This window comes from Heteronotia binoei, chromosome 14 (assembly GCF_032191835.1).
Source record: "Heteronotia binoei isolate CCM8104 ecotype False Entrance Well chromosome 14, APGP_CSIRO_Hbin_v1, whole genome shotgun sequence".
Taxonomy (NCBI): Eukaryota; Metazoa; Chordata; class Lepidosauria; order Squamata; family Gekkonidae; genus Heteronotia; species Heteronotia binoei.
Window position 1 is genome coordinate 10206907 of NC_083236.1, and position 20591 is coordinate 10227497.

The following is a 20591-nucleotide window of genomic DNA, read 5'->3' on the forward strand; positions in this document are numbered from 1 at the left end:
GACTCAAAATAAAGAGTGAAATAATGTACTCCCACAGCACAGAGGGGAAGGGAATAATGGATGCTTCTTTTCAGATGCTGAGGGGACTCTGGATATTATTTCACTCCTACCATGACTGTCAAACTATCACTGGTATCTTGGAATTTAAGGGGGGGGCACTGTAGAATGAAGGCACCTAAGCGCAATTGATTTTAAGTGCAATTTTGGGACTTGTACCTAACGAATAAACCACTGGTCCACCACTGTCTACTCAGAATGGCAGCAGCTCTTTGGGGTCGCAGGCAGAGATGTTTCATACCACCAACCCGAGTCTTTTAATCTGGAAATGCTAGGGACTGAACCTGGGACCTTCTGCACACCAAGCAGATGCTCTGCCACTCAGGCAGGGACCCTTCCACAAAGAAGAGATGTGCTGGATCAGACTAGTAATCAATCTAGTCCAGCAACCCCTTTCATACAGTAGTCAACCAGTACCCCTGTAGGGCCAACAGCAAACCCCGGGCCGAGGGAGGCCAAACTAAAGGTCATCAGAGAGAGGGCCTTCTCGATTGCAGTCCCCCACTGGTGGAATCAACTGCCAGAGGAAGTGAGGGCCTTGCAGAACCTTGCCCAATGCCGCAAGGCCTGCAAGACCACTCTCTTTCGGTTGGCATTTAATTGATGTGGAGCTTATACTGTAGGAAGCCAAAGACATACCGTCGCCACGGGAGAAATATTACCAAAGAGATTAGCACCAAATTAATTTTGTTTTATTTACAGAATGTGTTTTATTTGAAATGTAATTTTATAATAAATTTTGATCTATTGTTGTGATTTTATACTGTGAGCCGCCCTGAGCCTGCTTCGGCGGGGAGGGCGGGATATAAATCAAATAAATAAATAAAATTAAGCAGGGCATAGACGCCTGAGCGCCTCATGCACTCAGATTCTGAAGTGTAGCATTATTCCTCCAAGTAAAATTCAGAGGCTCTTTGCAACTAAAACAGCATCCATCCTCTGGAGTGGACTGAAACATCTCCCAGCTCTGCTGGCTGGGCATTAGATGCAGGAAAAGTCAATATCAGTATATAGAAAACAATATTTTAACTTTTAGTAAACAAATGGGTTATTTGAAGCATGTGTAATCTGAAATGTTACGCTTTATATCCTAAAAAAATGCTGTAACTTCAAGCCTTTAAGGTCTCCTGAAGAGAAAAATACGTGGTTGCCACAGTGTCTAGGACTGTACCCTGCACTGTCTACAGACCAGTGTGGAGCTGACACAGCTGTTAAGAGAAAGCTGTGAGCCAGAAAAGCCCTGGCTGAACTTTCATGCCAGTTGTGGAATCACTGGATTGCCTTAGACAAGCCGCTCCCCCCCCCCATCTGCATTACTGGAAAATGAATATAGTTCCTGTAATGAGAAGATATATACAAAATGCTATAAGCATGCTAATTGCCATGGTGCATTTTGCGTTCTGAGTCGCTATGTGTGGCTCTGCTCACTGTACCGGATTCCTCGTCTGATAAAGAAGAAGAATTGCAGATTTATATCCCGCCCTTCTCCCTGAATCAGAGACACAGAGCGGCTTACAATCTCCTATGTCTTCTCCCCTCACAACAGACACCCTGTGAGGTGGGTGGGGCTGGAGAGGGCTCTCACAGCAGCTGCCCTTTCAAGGACAACCTCTGCCAGGGCTATGGCTGACCCAAGGCCATTCCAGCAGGTGCAAGTGGAGGAGTGGGGAATCAAACCTGGTTCTCCCAGATAAGAGTCCGCACACTTAACCACTACACCAAACTGGCTCTCGTGTACTTAGAGCACATGAAAGCTTACATTCTGGATAAAACTAAGTTGGTCTTAAAGGTGCCACTTGACTCCTATTTTGTTCTACTACTTCAGATTAACACAGCTGCCCACTTGGATCTATACTTAAAAGTAAATAGTTTTAATCCAGTGGCATCTTTAAGGCCAACAAAATTTTATTCCTGGTAACAGACATAGACATTGTTTATTCTGAACTTTGAACTCTTTAACTTTCATTTCCTATAGCTGCTTGAAGAAATATCTATCTAACCGCTACGACATGTGCAGGAGGGATGGGGAGAAAGTATGCTTTGCAGCTGATTGTGTCCCAGAAATGGCTAGTTAGCCCTTGCGCTCTAGCAATGGAGCAGGAGGACTTGGCCATTGACCTTGCAACTCTAAATAACTCTAGGTACCACCATCCATGGAAGCAAGTGCTTGGTTGGTGGGAAAATCTTTGAGTACACTTTTTTGACAAATTTTGTGTAACCATATAGCTTTCGTTAGCCCTGGCTTTGGCAGTCTATAGCACAAGTCCACAAATTTTAAAATCCACGAATTTTTCAGTGGTGCTGCACAGATGTCCCAATACACCACCATTAAAAAATCTGTGGATTTCAAGGTACCTGCAATACTTTTGCACTAGCACTGTCATAGTCTGAAATCTTTGTGAAGTTTATAGCAATTGTTTAAAATCAATGTGTAATTTATTAGAATGTGATATACTACTGCTGTTACTTGAAATTTCACGTGTTATTTAATACTTAGAAACTGGCTATACAATAACTGGAAATAGTATCTGAATTGTATTAGTAATGTTGCACGGATTTTTCAGCCTTTCCAGCTTTGTGTCTGTGGATGTCTTTCACTATCTGCCCTCCTTGACTCTGGCAGCAGATCCACCTGGCTTCGACCTTGGCCTGATCTTCTTCAGAGCTTCTTTCTTCTTCGCTCCTGGGGATGCTGCGTGGGCCTTCAGAAAAGCTGCTGCAAAATGATTATAGGCTCTACACTTCAGGCACAATCTCAACTTCATAGAATCATAGAGTTGGAAGGGACCTCTAGGGTCATCTAGTTCAACCCCCTGCACAATGCAGGAAACTCACAAAAACTTCCCCCTAAATTCACAGGATCTTCATTGCTGTCAGATGGCCATCTAGCCTCTATTTAAAAACCTCCAAGGAAGGAGAGCTCACCACCTCCCGAGGAAGCCTGTTCCACTGAGGAATCGCTCTAACAGTCAGGAAGTTCTTCCTAATGTCGAGCCGGAAACTCTTTTGATTTAATTTCAACCCATTGGTTCTGGTCCTACCTTCCAGGGCCACAGAAAACAATTCCACACCATCCACTCTATGACAGCCCTTCAAGTACTTGATGGTGATCATATCACCTCTCAGCTGCCTCCTCTCCAGGCTAAACATCCCCAGCTCCTTCAACCTTTCCTCATAGGACTTGGTTTCCAGACCCCTCACCATCTTCGTCGCCCTCCTCTGGACCCGTTCGAACTTGTCTATATCCTTCTTAAAATGTGGTGCCCAAAACTGAACACAATACTCCAGGTGAGATCTTACCAGAGCAGAGTAAAGCGATACCATCACATCACGTGATCTGGACACTAGACTTCTGTTGATACAGCCCAAAACTGCATTTGCCTTTTTAGCAACCACATCACACTGTTGATTCATGTTCAGCGTATGATCCACTAAGACCCCTAGATCCTTTTCGCACATACTACTGCTAAGACAAGTCCCCCCATCCTATAACCATGCATTGAATTTTTCCTACCTAAATGCAGAACTTTACATTTATCCCTGTTAAAATTCATTTTATTGGTTTTAGCCCAGTTTTCTAGCCTGTCAAGGTCAACCTGTATCCTGTTTCTGTCTTCTACTGTGTTTGCAGCCCCTCCCAATTTAGTATCATCTGCATTCCCTCTATTCCTTCATCCAAATCATTGATAAAGATGTTGAACAAAACAGGTCCCTGGACAGAACCTTGAGGCACTCCACTTGTCACTCCTCTCCAAGAGGATGAGGAACCATTCAAAAGCACTCTTTGGTGCGATCTGTCAACCAGTTACTAATCCACCTAACAGTAACAGAATCCAAACCGCATTTTACCAACTTGCCAACAAGAACAGTATGTGGAACCTTAACAAAAGCCTTACTGAAATAAAGATAAACAATGTCTATAGCACTCCCCTGATCCAGCAAGGTAGTCACTTTCTCAAAAAAAGAGATCAGGTTAGTCTGACATGACTTGTTATTGAGAAAACCATGCTGGCTCTTAGGAATCACATCCATTCTTTCTAAATGTTCCAGGACCTACTGTTTGATGATTTGTTCTAAAACCTTTCCAGGTATAGACGTCAAGGTGACAGGTCGGTAGTTACTCAGATCCTTTTTCCCCTTCTTGAAGATGGGGACAACATTCGCCCGTCTCCAATCTTTCAGCACCTCTCCTGTTCTCCAAGAATTCTCAAAAATAATAGCCAAAGGCTCAGAAATTACATCTGCATGCTCTTTTAGAACCCTTGGATGCAATTCATCTGGCCCTGAGGACTTAGTTTCATTTAAAGAAACTAGGTGTTTATGTACTACCCCTATGCTGATCCTAGGTTGGAACTTCATACCCTCCCTATATGTTGTTTTTGCCATGTTGAGCACCATTTCCCTCAGAAGAGAAGACTGAAGAAAAGTGGGAATTGAGCAGTTCCGCCCTCTCTTCATTACTTGTTACAATTTCACTTTCTTGCCCTCGCAATGGGCCTACCGTGTCCTTGCTCTTTTTCTTACATAAGAACCCTTTTTGTTGTTTTTGGCATCTTTGGCCAGCCTAAGCTCATACTCAGCATTAGCTTTCCTAACATTTTCTCTAAAAGCACTGGTGATTTGTTTATATTCATCCTTGGTTATAAAGCCCTCCTTCCAATTCCTAAAGGAGTCTTTTTTATTTCTCAAGTCTTTAAAGAGCTGTTTATAGAGCCAACTCGGCTTCTTTAGGCTTTTTCCATTTCTTCTTCTCATAGGAATCGTCTGTGATTGCACTTTAAGTATTTTGCTTTTACGAAACTCCCACCCCTCCTGAACCCCCTTCCTCCTAAGTATTTCTGACCAGATTTTACCCAGCATAGTTCTAAGTTTATCAAAGTTTGCCTTTCTGAAGTCCAACCTATAAGTCTGAGTGTGTATAGCTTTTCCCTTCCCTAAAACTGTAAATTCCAAAATCACATGGTCATTACTGCCCAGGGTGCCCACTATTTCCACTTCTTCAATCCATTCTTCCTTGTTGATGAGAATCAAATCTAAGATAGCAGATCCCCTTGTTTCCTTCTTCATTTTCTGGAAAAGGAAGCTGTCAGCAAGACTAGTCAGTAATCTATTTGACCTTTCATTTTTAGCGGAGTTGGACTTCCAACAGATGTCTGGGTAGTTGAAGTCTCCCATGATCACTGTATCCCTTCTCTTGGAGAACTTTGCAATCTGTTGTAGGAGTATCTCATCAAGGTCCTCTGCCTGGCTTGGTGGTCTATATACTTGGATGGGATACTCCTACAATTTTAACTGGAGTTTAACTTGAATATCTGTTTTCATCAGCTGGATTTGTGACTGACCATAATTATAATAAAACTAAACTAATCAGCTGCCAGGGTCCTGTTGACCTCCTAGAAGAGTTGGCTGAATCGGTCCTACACTGGACTGGAAGATGGTTGAGAGGCTTCCAGATCACTTACTGTTTCAAGTGGGGCTGGCAGGTCATGGCTCAGCGACAATACTTTACCTGCAAAATAGCTCACCAGTGCCTCATACCCGATTCCTTATCCTTCTGTTTCCCTTGTGGTAGGGAGATTAATGATCTTGAAAGAGTGGTTCACAATCAATCTCCAAAAGTGGGTAGAGATCCTCCCTTTTGTTGACTGTAATATCCTATTCCACAATGCTTTCCTGTCCTCACATTTTTTCATTGCCACCAGTTTTTTATAAGACGTCTTTTAATGTAAGAGGCGATGTTGAGCGCCCAATGTTTCAAGACCCTTATGGTTCCTGTAGGCTTGAAAAGCAAAATTAAGATCTCTTTTTTCTTTCTGGCAGCCATTGTCAAACCAGAGTTTGGAGGGATTCCTGTATGTCCATCTCAGGGCAGAGTATCTTGAGCAAGATGTGATTTCTAGAGCTGGAGAAGCTGGCTTAAGATGATCAATGGATTCTGATCATGGGGCCTATCCATAATTGCACCTCTCCATGTGCAGGCGTCCTTGTTCTCCAGGACCCGCTGCACTCTTAAGACCAAGAGGTCAGACCATTTGGGACGACAGTCCATCTGATGGGCTGGTATTAAGTATGGACCTGGTACAAGATCAAAAGAAGTTTAGACATCCAAAGGAGCTAGGGCTATCAAATTCAGAAGATGGTCACTTTCAGGTTCCAGTAGGATATGGAGGTATACAATCTTGGAAAGAAGTCTAGAACTCTCTAGGAAGTAATCAATGGTACTATATCTGGAGCCCACCATAAAGGTAATTTCCTCAGGATAGTCACCTGCAGAAGAACTGTATAAGTAGAGAACTCAAACCTTCTTGCCATTCTTGCTATGCACCTGCAAAATTTGCCCTGGAATCCTTCAAGAGACATTGGTATTGGACATGGTCATGGTTTACCACATTCATACACATAAAGGATTCAAAGTTCTTAGTGTCTCATCGTTTGGTCCTAGTCTAGCATTATTATCTCCGTTCCCCCCCCCCCCCAAATTAGGATTGTATCAGCATGGGTGCTGTTCACAAGATCCTCTAAATAGAATCATAGAGTTGCAGGGGACCTCCAGGGTCATCTAGTCCAACCCCCTGCACAATGCAGGTACTTCACAAATACCTCCCCCCCTCACACACACATTTCCCAGTGGCTTCTGCTCCATGCTCAAAAGATGGCAAAAACCTCCAGGATCACTTTCCAAACTGGCCTGGAGAAAAATTGCTGACTGACTCCAAATTGGCCATCAGTGCTTCCCTGGGTGTGTAAGAAAGCACCGCAAGAACTAACCACTGACAAAACCCTTCCTGCCCTCCTTCTCATGATCTACCTAATTCACAAAATCAGCATTTGTGCAAAGTAATGCACACTGGGGCCAAAAATCCTAACTATAAATACAAGTTGATGGGGTGTGAACTGGCAGAGACTGACCAAGAGAGAGATCTTGGGGTTGTGGTAGATATCTCACTGAAAATGTTGAGAGAGTGTGCAACTGAAATTAAAAAGGCCAATGCTATGCTGGGAATTATTAGGAACGGAACTGAAAACAAATCAGCCAGTATCATAATGTCCCTCTATAAATTGATGGTGCGGCCTCATTTGGAATAATTTGTACAATTCTGGTCACCGTACCTCAAAAAAGATATTATAGCATTGGAAAAAGGGCAGAAAAGGGCAACTAGAATGATTAAAGGGTTGGAACACTTTCCCTATGAAGAAAGGTTAAAACGCTTGGGGCTCTTAGATGCCCTGAGCCTGCTCCAGTGGGGAGGGCGGGATTTAAATCCAATAAATCTAAATCAAATCTCTTTAGCTTGGAGAAACGTTGCCTGAGGGGTGACATCACAGAGGTTTACAAGATTATGCATGAGATAGAGAAGGTAGAGAAATTACTGAGCAGTCAGATTGGAACTTATAAAATACTTCTTCACCTAAAAGGTGATTAACACATGGAATTCACTGCCACAGGAGGTGGTGGCGGCTGCAAGCATAGACAGCTTCAAGAGGGGATTGGATAAACATATGGAGCAGAGGTCCATCAGTGGCTATTAGCCACAGCTTATCATTGGAACTCTCTGTCTGTGGCAGTGATGCTCTGTATTCTTGGTGCTTGGGGGGGGCACAGTGGGAGGGTTTCTAGTGTCCTGGCCTCACTGGTGGACCTCCTGATGGCGCCTGGTTTTTTGGCCACTGTGTAACACAGAGTGTTGGACTAGATGGGCCACTGGCCTGATCCAACATGGCTTCTCTTATTGCTGTCAAATGACCATCTAGCCTCTGCTTAAAAATCTCCAAGGAAGAGCCCACCGCCTCCTGAGGAAGTCTGTTCCACTGAGGACCTACTCTGTTAGGAAGTTCTGCCTGATGTTTAGCTGAAAACTTTTGTTCTAATTTCAACGCGCTGGTTCTGGTCCGTCTTCTCGGGCAATAGAAAATAATTCTGCACCATCCTCTATATGGCAGCCCTTTAGGTACTTTAATATGGTGATCATATCACCTCTCAATTGTCTCCTCTCCAGGCTAAACATACCCAGCTCCTTCAACCTTTCCTCATAGGACTTGGTCTCCAGACCCACCACCATCTTCATTTCCCTCCTCTGGACACATTCCAGCTTATCTATATCCTTCTTAAATTGTGGTGCCCAAAACTTAACACAGTACTCTAGGTGAAGACTAACCACAGCAGATTAAAATGATACCATCCCTTCACGTGATCTGGACCCTATACTTCTGTTGATACAGTCCAAAATTGCATTGGCCTTTTTAGCCACTGCATCACACTGCTGACTCATGTTCAGTGTACAGTCCACTAAGACCCCTAGGTCCTTTCTGCACAAACAACTGCCAAGACAAGTCTCTCCCATCCTATTATGATGCATTGGATTTTTCCTACCTAAATGCAGAACTATACATTTATTTCTGTTAAAATCCATTTTCATGGTTTTAGCCCAATTTTCCAGCCTGTCAAGATCATCCTGTTTCTGTCTTCTGTTTGCGACCCCTCCCAATTTAGTATCATCTGCAAATGTAATAAGCATTACATCTGTTCCTTCATCCAAATAATGTAAAGGTAAAGGTAGTCCCCTGTGCAAGCACCATCATTTCCGACTCTGGTGTGATGTTGCATCACAATGTTTTCATGGCAGACTTTTAATGGGGTGGTTTGCCATTGCCTTCCTCAGTCATGCACTTCACTTTGAGTGATGAAGAAATCAGGATTCCCAACCCCGCTTTTAGTATTCCAGTGCCTGCACCAGGAATGGCCTTATTGGAAAAGGCATGGTAGCCACCTATAAGGAGCTTGCCAGCAGTCCAGGTCTCCTGGAGCAGCAGAATATCATAGTTCTTGTAGAGGAGGAAGTAGTCAGGGGTGGCCAATGGTAGTTCTCCAGATGTTTTTTTTGCCTACAACTCCCATCAGCCCCAGCCAGCATGGCCAATGGCTAGGGTTGATGGAAGTTGTAGGCAAAAAACATCTGGAGAGCTACCGCTGGTCACCCCTGGAAACTTCTTAGATGAGCCTAAGCAGCTATGTTCCAGGAAATGATTTCTAAATGTCTTGATTTCCCTGAATTACACTGGGTCGACCATCATGTTTTCAAGACTTTTGTGTGGTAGGTGGAAGTAATACTTTCCTTCACTCTCACAGATTCTTCTGTTACTGTACACAGCACTGAATCATCTGATGGAGTGATAAGATTGGTGGAAATAGTCCCTTTTTTATTGTTATGGCTGGCTCTACTGTTTAAAATGCGGCCAGCAGGTCATGGTGGAGCAACAAAACTTTATCTGCAAAGTAGCCAGCTCTTAATCTCTACCGCAACGAAAACAAAATTCTAAATGATCTAATTGTTCTAAATAACTGGGCTAGGTGAGCGCTAGCAGACACAATGGAGGCCACATAGAATTTCTTCTCAGCAGACTTTATTGCCATCTTATAGGCTTCCATAAGCATCTTATAATATGTTCTTGCCACTTCATTGCAGGTAGGCCACCACACTCTCTCTAAATGTCTTCGCTCCTGCTTCACCTTCCACAGCAACAAGGTGTACCAGGGAGCTGATTTGAAGAAGAAGAAGAAGATATTGGATTTATACCCCGCCCTCCACTCCGAAGAGTCTCAGAGCGGCTCCCAATCTCCTTTCCCTCCCCCCCACCCCCCACAACAGACACCCTGTGAGGTAGATGAAGATATTTGATTTATATCCCGCCCTCCACTCCGAAGAGTCTCAGAGCGGCTCACAATCTCCTCTACCTTCCTCCCCCACAACAGACACCCTGTGAGGTGGGTGGGGCTGGAGAGGGCTCTCACAGCAGCTGCCCTTTCAAGGACAGAGTCTCAGAGCGGCTCACAATCTCCTCTACCTTCCTCCCCCACAACAGACACCCTGTGAGGTGGGTGGGGCTGGAGAGGGCTCTCCCAGCAGCTGCCCTTTCAAGGACAACCTCTGCCAGAGCTATGGCTGACCCAAGGCCATTCCAGCTGGTGCAAGTGGAGGAGTGGGGAATCAAACCCGGTTCTCCCAGATAAGAGTCCATGCACTTAACCACTACACCAAACCGGCTCTCTCTTTGGTGTAAGAGCAAAGAGGGAACTGGGGAGCAATTCAGTTGATGGCTTCTGAGAGCTGGCTACGTCAGTCCTCCACCAGTTCATCCAATGAAACACCACGGTGCATCAGATCCTACAGAGCATTTTGGAAATCACCTGGATTCATTAAGGTACTGCCCATCCCTGGACCAAAGGAGGCCAGGCTACGCTCCACACCGGCTAGGGCCTTCTCGGTGGCAGCACCAGAAATGTGAAATGCCCTCCCAGAGGCCATAAGGGCCCTGCAGAATCTCTCTACTTTCCGCAGGGCCTGCAAAACTGAATTATTTTGACAGACCTTAAACATCTAAACCAGGAGAGGACTGCCACTCCACATCTCTAAAGACCCATGATTATTTTAGGATCACTATCAGGAAAGAAAGAGCCCACCTATATTGAAGTTGTACAGCACCATGCAATTTTTTAATTGTAACTGTATTTTATTGGTTTTAAAATAATTATAAATGTCTGAACTGACTGTTAGCTGCCATGAGTCCGCTTGCAGAGAGGGCGGGATAGAAATTGAAAGTAATAAATAAATGAATGAATAAATAAATCAAACAAACTCCACAGGCAAGCATAAATCAGCTCACCACCTAAACAGAGAGGGGTTGGGATACTTCAACTTTCAGGGCAAAGTGGTCAGACCATAGCACTGCATCTACAGCCATTGGTTTCAAATTTATCCCCACTAAAAAAATAAGGTCCAGTGTGTGGCCTGCTTGATGTGTGGGTGCTTTGACAAATGGAGAAAGTCCCAATGCTGCCAGTTCCTTGGCTGCAAGACAGCTGCTTTATCAACATGGACATTAAAGTCACCCAAGACTAACAGCCTAGGGTGCTCCAGTGCCCAGCCTGATACAGCCTCCAGCAAGCCCGGCAAGGTATCCACTAGTGTGTTAGGCAGTCAGTGCATGAGTCAGGTAGCCCACCTCACCTCAGCATTTCACACTGTGCCTACACATTCAAAGCTGACAAATTTTTGGTGAGGGGAGTGCCCTGAAGGAAAAAAAATCTCACAGATTAACATCGCCACCTCACACACACACCCCCGCCCATTAGTCTGGGACTGATGAAGAACTGAGAAACCAGGGGGAGGGGTCTGATCTGATCAGCAATCCATGCTTGAGGGGAGATGGATAGAACATAACAGGGTCCCAATGAAGCTGAATTCTGGGTTTTTGTGCACATGTTTTTGTGTGCATGTACATGAAAGCCTAGACCTACAGAATTAAACTTTGTTGGTCTTAAAAATGCCAATGGGCTCAAATTTTGTTCTCAAACTAAAGCTTCTTGAAGCACTTCAGCATTTTCCCCTAGAAAAGAACATATGCTTATTCTCAGTTGAGGTTCAGAAAATACCCCAAGTTAGTCTGTTATAGACACTTAATATTGTAAGCAGCCCTAAGAGCCAAAGACAGAATACAAATAAAACAATAGCTACAAAAATGACAAGACCCTGAAAGAAATACGATCCACTATCAGGACCCCACTGTTCTGCTGAATCAAATGGAAAAGGGCATCCTGTTTCCAACTGAGAACTCCACAAACAAGCTCCATGGAAACAACTCTCTTGTTTGTTCCCAGCATCACACTCTGAAGTGAAAACTGAAGTTCTGACAACTGAACTGCTAAGTTAATAGTCACAGGAACTATGCCCACCCCCCCCCTCTTCAAAGCCGCCCTGAGCCTGCCTCGGTGGGGAGGGCGGGGTATAAATAAAAATTTATTATTATTATTATAACATCAGCTGAGTAAGTACATGTGTATCAGTAACTGCTGCTGACATAGATCCAATTTGAATGACCCTGATTGTGTCAGAACAAATTACAAAACTAATTTGTTTTTAATATTATGAACTTTCTTAACAAACAAGATCATTCTATATACCCTTAATTACTGTTACATAAGACGACAATGTCACAGAACCATTTCAGGGACCTACCTGCCCAGAGAGCAGCACCACCATAAGAGCACCAGAACATTAATGGGATATATATGCAACGTAATAGAAAAAACAGCGACCTCCAGGTCACACATTTCTGGGCTATTAAAGATCCAACTGCCTGACGTTTCTTTAGATAACCTTTGGACCATCAAGTCCTTCAGCAAGTCAAGTAGCAGGGAATCATTGCTGAGGAAGTTGCATGCCATTATTCCAGATAAGCACTACTCATGGCTTGGCATAAATCCAACACATGAATGGCAGAGATTCAACTCCTTTCATCAAGCAACTTAACAAAGAAAAGTTTGCAAGTTCTAGGTGAGGCAGTTTCTTAAAAGAATGTCAAGAGTGCCTGTCATTCTGTTCTTGAAAACATATTGTATTTCTGATGTCTGTTACAGAGGGATGTTTTTACTTTTGCAGCTAACTTAAAATCTGTGTAACCCATGCTCGCTCATCATGTTACTAAGGCAACCGGTGTCTAGGCCCTCAAACAGATACCTTCCTAACTGTCATAACCTTGGACTGGGCTGAGAATAAGCTCATGATACTTGGTGGGAATAAATTTGAATGTCTTGAAGGTGGGAGGGAGAAGTGCCAGAATGTACCCATGCAAATGCCCTATATTTACCGTACTGTAACCGTTAGCCCCTCATTCCCGGCAAGGCTGCTCACACATAGACTGGCTCTTGCTTTTTCAGTACTAATAAACTTTATCTACGGTTTCATCAGATACGTTTGTTTGACTGATACCTGGCTGATCCTAACATAGAAACAAGAATTTACTATAACATAGTTAAGAGTCCAACAGCACTTTTAAGAACAACAACGTTTTATTCAAGATGTGACGCTTTCGTGAGCAGGCACACTACCTCAGACAAAGTTTGTTGGTCTTAAAGGTTCCATTGGACTCTAACATTGTTCCGTTGCTTCAGATCAACTACCCACCTGGATCTACTATGAACAACACTGGGTAAGTAACTCCTTTTTCTCAAGCTTCTCAGGAAGTATTTTCAAAAGGGTCTCAAATAGTAACCACAGACATCAAGTTACATCAATCTGAAGCAGCTCTCAAGGCCAGGTATGACTCCACCTCATCAGCAGTGATGGATGGAGCCAAACAGAACTCCTGCATCATTTCACTAATGCTAGATATACTGCTTGGGAGTAGCACTCTCACCATTTTAAATGGTTTTGTTTCCTGACTTTTAATAAACCTGATAAACAGAAATAAGCAGAAGTTTACAGCCCGGAAGAAGCTTCATCTGTTTAATTGCTACTTTATTAGCTTTAGTGAAAGGCAAAGAAACAGAGTTAATGAAACAAACATGGAAGCAAGCCTATCAGGAAGGAAATCCTTCTGAATTCTGTGACCCTCAGGGTAGGTTCACATGTGCATATACATTTGATAGCCAGCAATCAAATGCATAACCAAATTCTACTGAAAGGCATAACATCTCATGCAAGGTGAGAATTCTACATACATAAATAAATCCCATTCATGACAAGGTAATACAGAAACTGTGATTAACAAGCATATATGAATCTTGACAAAAATCTTTGTTCCCTTATATATCAATACTATTTCTTTCTAATCTTTTCCAGTCATTTGTAGAGCGTACAATTTTTAACACTCCAACCGCTTAATGCTACCTAGCAAACCAATTAGCAATGTATTAAATTCTAACAACTAGACCATATGTATTCCCAAAGATATACAGGACGGCAAATTCTCCAGAAAAAAAGAAAATATTCTTGAATACACCTATAACAAGAGTCATTGTCTGACCAAGCACACTACCACTACCACTATTACACATTACTGAAGGTTCTTCTTTACCTAACCAGCCTAGATAAAAGTGACCTGTCCGACATGTGTAGAAATGAGCTGCTAAAGCTTTTCAAGGCACAAACAGCATCAACTAATAAATATCTTCTGATTAAGCCTGTATTAAAGAAATACGGCATTTCCCCCCAAGCCGGTTGGCCTACTTGAAATGCATTACGAACATTAAAAAGGTCCCCTGTGCAAGCACCAGTTGTTTCCGACTCTAGGGTGATATCGCATCATGTTTTCATGGCAAACTTTTTACAGGGTGATTTGCCATTGCCTTCCCCAGTAATCTACACTTACCCCCCCCAAGCAAGCTGGGTACTCATTTTACCGCCCTCAGAAGGGTGGAAGGCTGAGTCAACCTTGAGCCAGCTACCAGACACTAGCTTCCACCGGGATTGAACTCAGGTCATGAGCAGAGAGCTCAGACTGCAGTACTGCACCTTTACCATTGCGCCACGGGGCTCTTTACCAAAAAATAGACACTGATCCTGAAACATGGGTACATGGCATCTGCTTTTATTGGTCACAGTGAATTTGCCTTAAACGTTAAAATGAACAGGAGCCATAAAGCAACTTAAAAAAACCCAAGATTTTATTCCTACATAAAGTTTTGTGGAACAGCAACAAGCATACTCTTATAAACAGGTAAATGTGAGGTGTGTGACACACATACGTATATATGAGGTTCTGTGATCAGGCATGAGGCCGCACTACCCTCATTAAACACATAACCCCACAGTAGATACATAAATGTTCACCTAGCAATGACCCATGTACCACATTCGATGAAGTGGACTCTAGTTGCTAGTTGGTAGCATTCACTCAGATGTATAAACACGTGTTTAACGAGAACAACTGTATTTCGGCTGTGTAGTACCATCCAAAGAAGATTTTATTCCAGCACAAGTACTTGCAGACCAGAGCAGGCTTTGTGAGATGCACGCCTGCCCAGTGAGAATCCACTCCCATGTATCTCACAAAGTGAGCTCTAGCCAAGGATACTTACACTGGAACAAAATTCTTGCTAACCTTGATAAGTGAACATATGGAGCTGCCTTATACTGAATCAGACCTTTGGTCCATCAAAGTCAGTATTGTCTTCTCAGACTGACAGCGGCTCTCCAGGGTCTCAAGCTGAGGATTTTCACACCTATTTGCCTGGACACTTTTTTGGAGATGCCAGGGATTGAACCAAGCAGATGCTCTACCACTGAGCCACCGTCCCTCCCCAAACATATTAACATATGAAGCTGCCTTATACTGAATCAGACCCCCTCGTCCATCAAACTCAGCATTGTCTACTCAGACTGGCAGCGGCTCTCCAGGGTCTCAAGCTGAGGTTTTTTCACACCTCTTTGCCTGGACCCTTTTTTGGAGATGCCAGGGATTGAACCAAGCAGATGCTCTACCACTGAGCCACTGTCCCTCCCCAAACATATTAACATATGAAGCTGCCTTATACTGAATCAGACCCCCTCGTCCATCAAACTCAGTATTGTCTACTCAGACTGGCAGCGGCTCTCCAGGGTCTCAAGCTGAGGTTTTTTCACACCTCTTTGCCTGGACCCTTTTTTGGAGATGCCAGGGATTGAACCAAGCAGATGCTCTATCACTGAGCCACTGTCCCTCCCCAAACCTATTAACATATGAAGCTGCCTTATACTGAATCAGACCCCCTCATCCATCAAACTCAGTATTGTCTACTCAGACTGGCAGCGGCTCTCCAGGGTCTCAAGCTGAGGTTTTTTCACACCTCTTTGCCTGGACCCTTTTCTGGAGATGCCAGGGATTGAACCAAGCAGATGCTCTACCAGTGAGCCACTGTCCCTCCCGAAACATATTGACATATGAAGCTGCCTTATACTGAATCAGACCCCCTCGTCCATCAAACTCAGTATTGTCTACTCAGACTGGCAGCGGCTCTCCAGGGTCTCAAGCTGAGGCTTTTCACACCTCTTTGCCTGGACCCTTTTTTGGAGAGGCCAGGGATTGAACCTGGGACCTTCTGCTTCCCAAGCAGATGCTCTACCACTGAGCCACCGTCCCTGCCCTGCTCTCCAGGGCCTCAAGCTGAGGTTTTTCACACCTCTTTGCCTGGATCCTTTTTTGGAGATGCCAGGGATTGAACCTGGGACCTTCTGCTTCCCAAGCAGATGCTCTACCACTGAGCCACCGTCCCTCCCCTGCTCTCCAGGGTCTCAAGCTGAGGTTTTTCACACCTATTTGCCTGGACCCTTTTTTAGTGGAGATGCCAGGGATTGAACCTGGGACCTTCTGCTTCCCGAGCAGATGCTCTGCCACTGAGCCACCGTCCCTCCCATGAGACTCCTGTTTTAACTGCTGCAAGGAGCCAGCACGAGGTCCGCCCGCAGTGAGGCGTTTTTAAACAACACGTGCACGCCCCGCGACTCGAGCAGCCAGGCTGGCCCCCTTCTACTCAGAGCCTGGAGATCTCCCAGAATCACAACCGATCTCCGAAGTGCAGCGGCCTCTGTGGCGCCACTTCCCCGCTGAGCTCCTCTCCCAAACTCCAGGAAGTCCCCGCCCGAAGGAAGGAAGGAAGCAAGCGGGGTCCTCTTAAGGAGGCTCTGCTGCCCCGCGAGGCCAGGAAGGGCCGAGAAGCCGCCTTCGCTCCTCCCGAAGGGCCCGGGAGGAAGCCTCGCGAGAAGGGAAGCCCAAGCCTTCTCCTGCCGGCCTGCGCGGGCGCGGAAGCAGCTCCCTTGCTCGGCTGAGCCCGGCGGCCCTTCGCTCACCTTCTCTTCCGTGCAGGAGACGATGATGGACGGATACTTGCGGCTCAGCCAGCGGAAAAACGCTGGAACCCCCATCGGCCTCCGCTCCCGCTCAGAACCGCCGAGCGACGAGGAAAGCGGACCGGAGACGGCGACCAAAAAGCTCCGGGTCACAACGCGACGCGGGGCATGACGGGAAACGGAAGTGGTGCTCGCGACGCCTGGCTCGCGCCTGAAAAGGTCGAGAGCTCGCGCATGCGCCGAAGCGGGACTGCCCTCGCTGGTTTTGAAACGGTTGAGGGCATGCGCAGTACGGTCGTTTCAAGTTTCTTATTCTTTGGGCGAGTGTTGCATGACAACGGAGGCGGTATTTTTTCCTAACATGCGAAATGTGTTTTGGGGAGCGGGAAGATGATTACTAAGCTATTTAGGAAGAAACAGTACAGGTTGCCGTGTTCGTCTGTCTGTAGCATTAAAAAACAGCTAAAGTCCAGTAGCGCCTTAAAGACTAACACAATTTGAGGCAGGGGCTGAGCTTTCGTGAGTCACTCAGGAAAGCTCCCACCATGCCACAATCTTTGTTAAGTCTTCAAGGTGTTGCTGGGCCCCTGCTTTTTTCTGTTTCTAGACTTAACAAGATCTTGTTTTAGGGTCAACTTTCATAGACCAGAACTCACTTGTTGCAACAGCAAAAGAACTGCTAATACGTCATCTGTTTCATTCACTTTTGCATACTGAAAATCTAATTCAAGTCCAAGAAATTATACTGGCAATCTAAAAGACTGCAGATTTATACCCCATCCTTCTCTCTGAATCAGAGACTCAGAGGGCTTACAATCTCCTATATTTTCTCCCCCCACAACAGACACCCTGTGAGGTGGGTGGGGCTGAGAGGGCTCTCACAGCAGCAGCCCTTTCAAGGACAACTCCTGCGATAACTATGGCTAACTCAAGGCCATTCCAGCAGCTGCAAGTGGAGGAGTGGGGAATCAAACCCAGTTCTCCCAGATAAGAGTCCGCACACCACGCTACACCAAACTGGCTCTAGCCAAAGTCCCACTTTGGAGATTCAGTAGCTGATAATGGGATATTTGGTGTTATACTAAATGAATTTTAATGTTGATAAATGTAAAGTTCTGCATTTAGGTAGAAAAATCAAATGCAAGATTATAGCATGGGAGAGAATTGTCTTGGCAGTAGTATGCAAAAAGGATCCAGGGGTCTTCATGGACCATACACAACAGGAGGCAGCAGTATGATGTGGTAGCTAAAAAGGCAAATTCAATTTTGGGCTATATCCAAAGAAGTATAATGTACAGATCACATGAAATTATGGTATCACTTTGCTATGGTTAGACCTCACCTAGGGTATTGTGTTCAGGTATGGGCATCACAATTAAACCGGAATGGGTCCAGAGGAGAGCAACAAAGATAGTGAGGGGTGTGGAGACTAAGTCCTATGTGTAAAGGTTGAAGGAGTTGAGTATGTTTAGCCTAAAGGAGAGATAACAGAGGTTGTATGATCACCATCTTCAAGTACTTGGAAGGGCTGCCATATAGAGGATGGTGCAGAATTTTTTTCTGTTGCCCCAGAAGATCAGACCAGAACCAACTTGTTGAAATTAATCAGAGTTTTCAACTCAATATTAGGAATAACTTCCTGACAGAGCTGTTTCTCAGTGGAACAGGCTTCCTCAGGAGGTGGTGGGTGCTCCTTCCTTGGAGGTTTTTAAGCAGAGGCTAGATGGCCATTTGACAGCAATGCTCATTCTGTGAATTAGGTAGGTCATGAGAAGGAGGGGCAGGAAGGGGATGTGTGGGGGAGGTATTTGTGAGGTTCCTGCATTGTGCAGGGGGTTGGAATAGATTACCCTGGAGGTGCCTTCCAACTGGACGAATCTATGTTTGTTTGTTTTAACAAAAATAGACAATGTACTTTTAAAAATGCATAGACCTTCTATGGCTCCAGAAGGGCAGGCCAGAACCAATAAGTTGAAAAGAGATTTTGGCTAAACATTAGGAAGAACTTCCTGACAGCAGAAATGTCTTCTCTCAATGGATAAAACCCCACTCCCCAAGCATTTAAGACTTACTGCCTTGTGGAGTTCTTCATCATGGGTGAGGGATTTAGAAGACTGTTCAGGCAATCCTAAAAAGAGTTATGCCCTCTTAAATCCACTGAAAGCAAGTCCTAAAAGTGTGTAGCTCTTCTTAGGACTGCAGTGTGCCTCTGTAATGGGTAATGTGATCCGCCTATGGGCACTGCCAAGTTTTCCCCAGGGCTATGTCCAGTTATTCTTTAGGTTTGCTCAACCTCATCCTTGCTACTTCTGGGCTGGGGGTTGGGGGCAAGATTAATTTTTGTTTTGGTATGCCTGTTGGCGATAGCAGAAAAATCCCTGAGTACGTTTGTTTTTCTTTCCTTCTCTAACATCTACCCCATTTCTTCTGCAGTCCCTTCTGAAGAGCTGAGGGAGGACACATCCTGGAACACAGGCACATCTGTGGCCTCTGTTTATTTCTGGCTCCAGTGAGTTGAGCAGGCCCCTATTAATCTTGCAGCTGCCTCTTCACATTACATTCTTACAACGGTTTCTAAACTGCAGTTTTCATTAACAATCCTTATAGATTTCCAAGTGTGAACAGAGGCCGTCTTGAGGCAGCACTTGAAAGATATAATAATAACAGGAATTTCTTCAAGTAGGCTTCCAAGCACAATTTTTATTATAGAAGAGACAGGACAGCAAGAAGTCCACTGCAAGACAATGTTCTGTAGATGACAGAAATATCATATGGATGTATGATTGGTGAAATTACAGTGTTAATTCCCATATACAAATCGTTAGTGAAGTCAAGGCCAAGTTATATACAAACACATGTAACAGTCATCCAATGACCCTTTTAAAACTAAAGCCATTCCCAAAGGGAGGGAGAAGGAGCTGAAGAGGAAAAGAGTACTTGACCTTTTCCCTGCTCCAGGCTTACTTCCTTGTAGTGGCTTTCAAACATTTCCATTAGAGCAGAAGCATAATCTGAAGTTTCTCATCATGGGACTACACATTACATCCATTTGCAAATATGTGCTTGGAACTCTGGATGGGTGAGAATGCCACTTGGGGAAGCACTTTTGAGTAGAGAGGTGTTTATCATATGTTTGCACAAGTTGCAGCCCCTCAATCATAGAAGTCACTAAAATCATCTTCATGTGAGCTGTGCACTTGAGGACGCAGAGCTGCTTCAATATCAGAATTGCTGTCATCAGAATCACCCCAAAAGGCTGCAATAGAAAAAAGAGAGAAAAGCATCTATAAAACTGGTATTTATTCACAATCGTCGCTATTAATAGTTCAGAAAAATAACTACAGATTTCCCAGGGCCTTATCAGGCTTAATCGTATCTGCGCAGAGGGTTGTGCCCAGTTTGGGTAAGGGTCAGAGTGTGGGCCGGACTACCTCTTTGCCTTCACATAAACAGTTCTGGGACCTGAATACAGGAAACAGCAATAGAGAAAAAGGCAAATTCCAAACTATGGATTATTTGGTAAGGGACTGAAAATAAAACTTGGGCATTTATATAAACTTATGGAATGGCCACCCTGACCTGGATGGGCCAGACTAGCCTGATCTCATCGGAATTTCACTATGCAGCGTCAGCCTTGGTTAATATTTGGATGGGAGATCACCAAGGAAGTTCAGGGTTGCTGCACAGAAGCAGGCAATGGCAAATCACCATCTCCTATCTTGGGAAACCCTACGGAGTCACCATAAGGAAGCTGGGACTTGGCAGCACTTACCACCGCCACCATGTTATGGCCATTCTTGTCTTTTGGAATGTGGAGATGGAGGTAGTATAGAAAAAAGCGTGGGAAATGATGGAGCAGCTTCCATATGAGGAAAGGCTATAACAGTTTGGAGATGGAGGAAAGACAACCAGAAACAGACTTGGTTGAGG

At 44.6% G+C, this 20591-nt stretch overlaps 2 protein-coding genes across 2 annotated transcripts in view; both read right to left on the reverse strand.

Moving 5' to 3' along the window:
- Positions 1-16896, reverse strand: part of XRN2 (5'-3' exoribonuclease 2) — a 177901-nt gene extending 161005 nt beyond the window's left edge. Inside the window, exon 1 of the mRNA XM_060253565.1 lies at positions 16662-16896. Coding sequence (XP_060109548.1) covers positions 16662-16736 — 75 coding nt within the window. The 5' untranslated portion in view covers positions 16737-16896. The remainder of the gene's footprint in view (positions 1-16661) is intronic.
- Positions 16897-19341: 2445 nt separating this feature from the next.
- KIZ (kizuna centrosomal protein) overlaps positions 19342-20591 on the reverse strand; it is a 166723-nt gene continuing 165473 nt past the window's right edge. Inside the window, exon 14 of the mRNA XM_060253930.1 lies at positions 19342-19917. Within this exon, the coding sequence (XP_060109913.1) occupies positions 19814-19917 (104 nt within the window). The 3' untranslated portion in view covers positions 19342-19813. The remainder of the gene's footprint in view (positions 19918-20591) is intronic.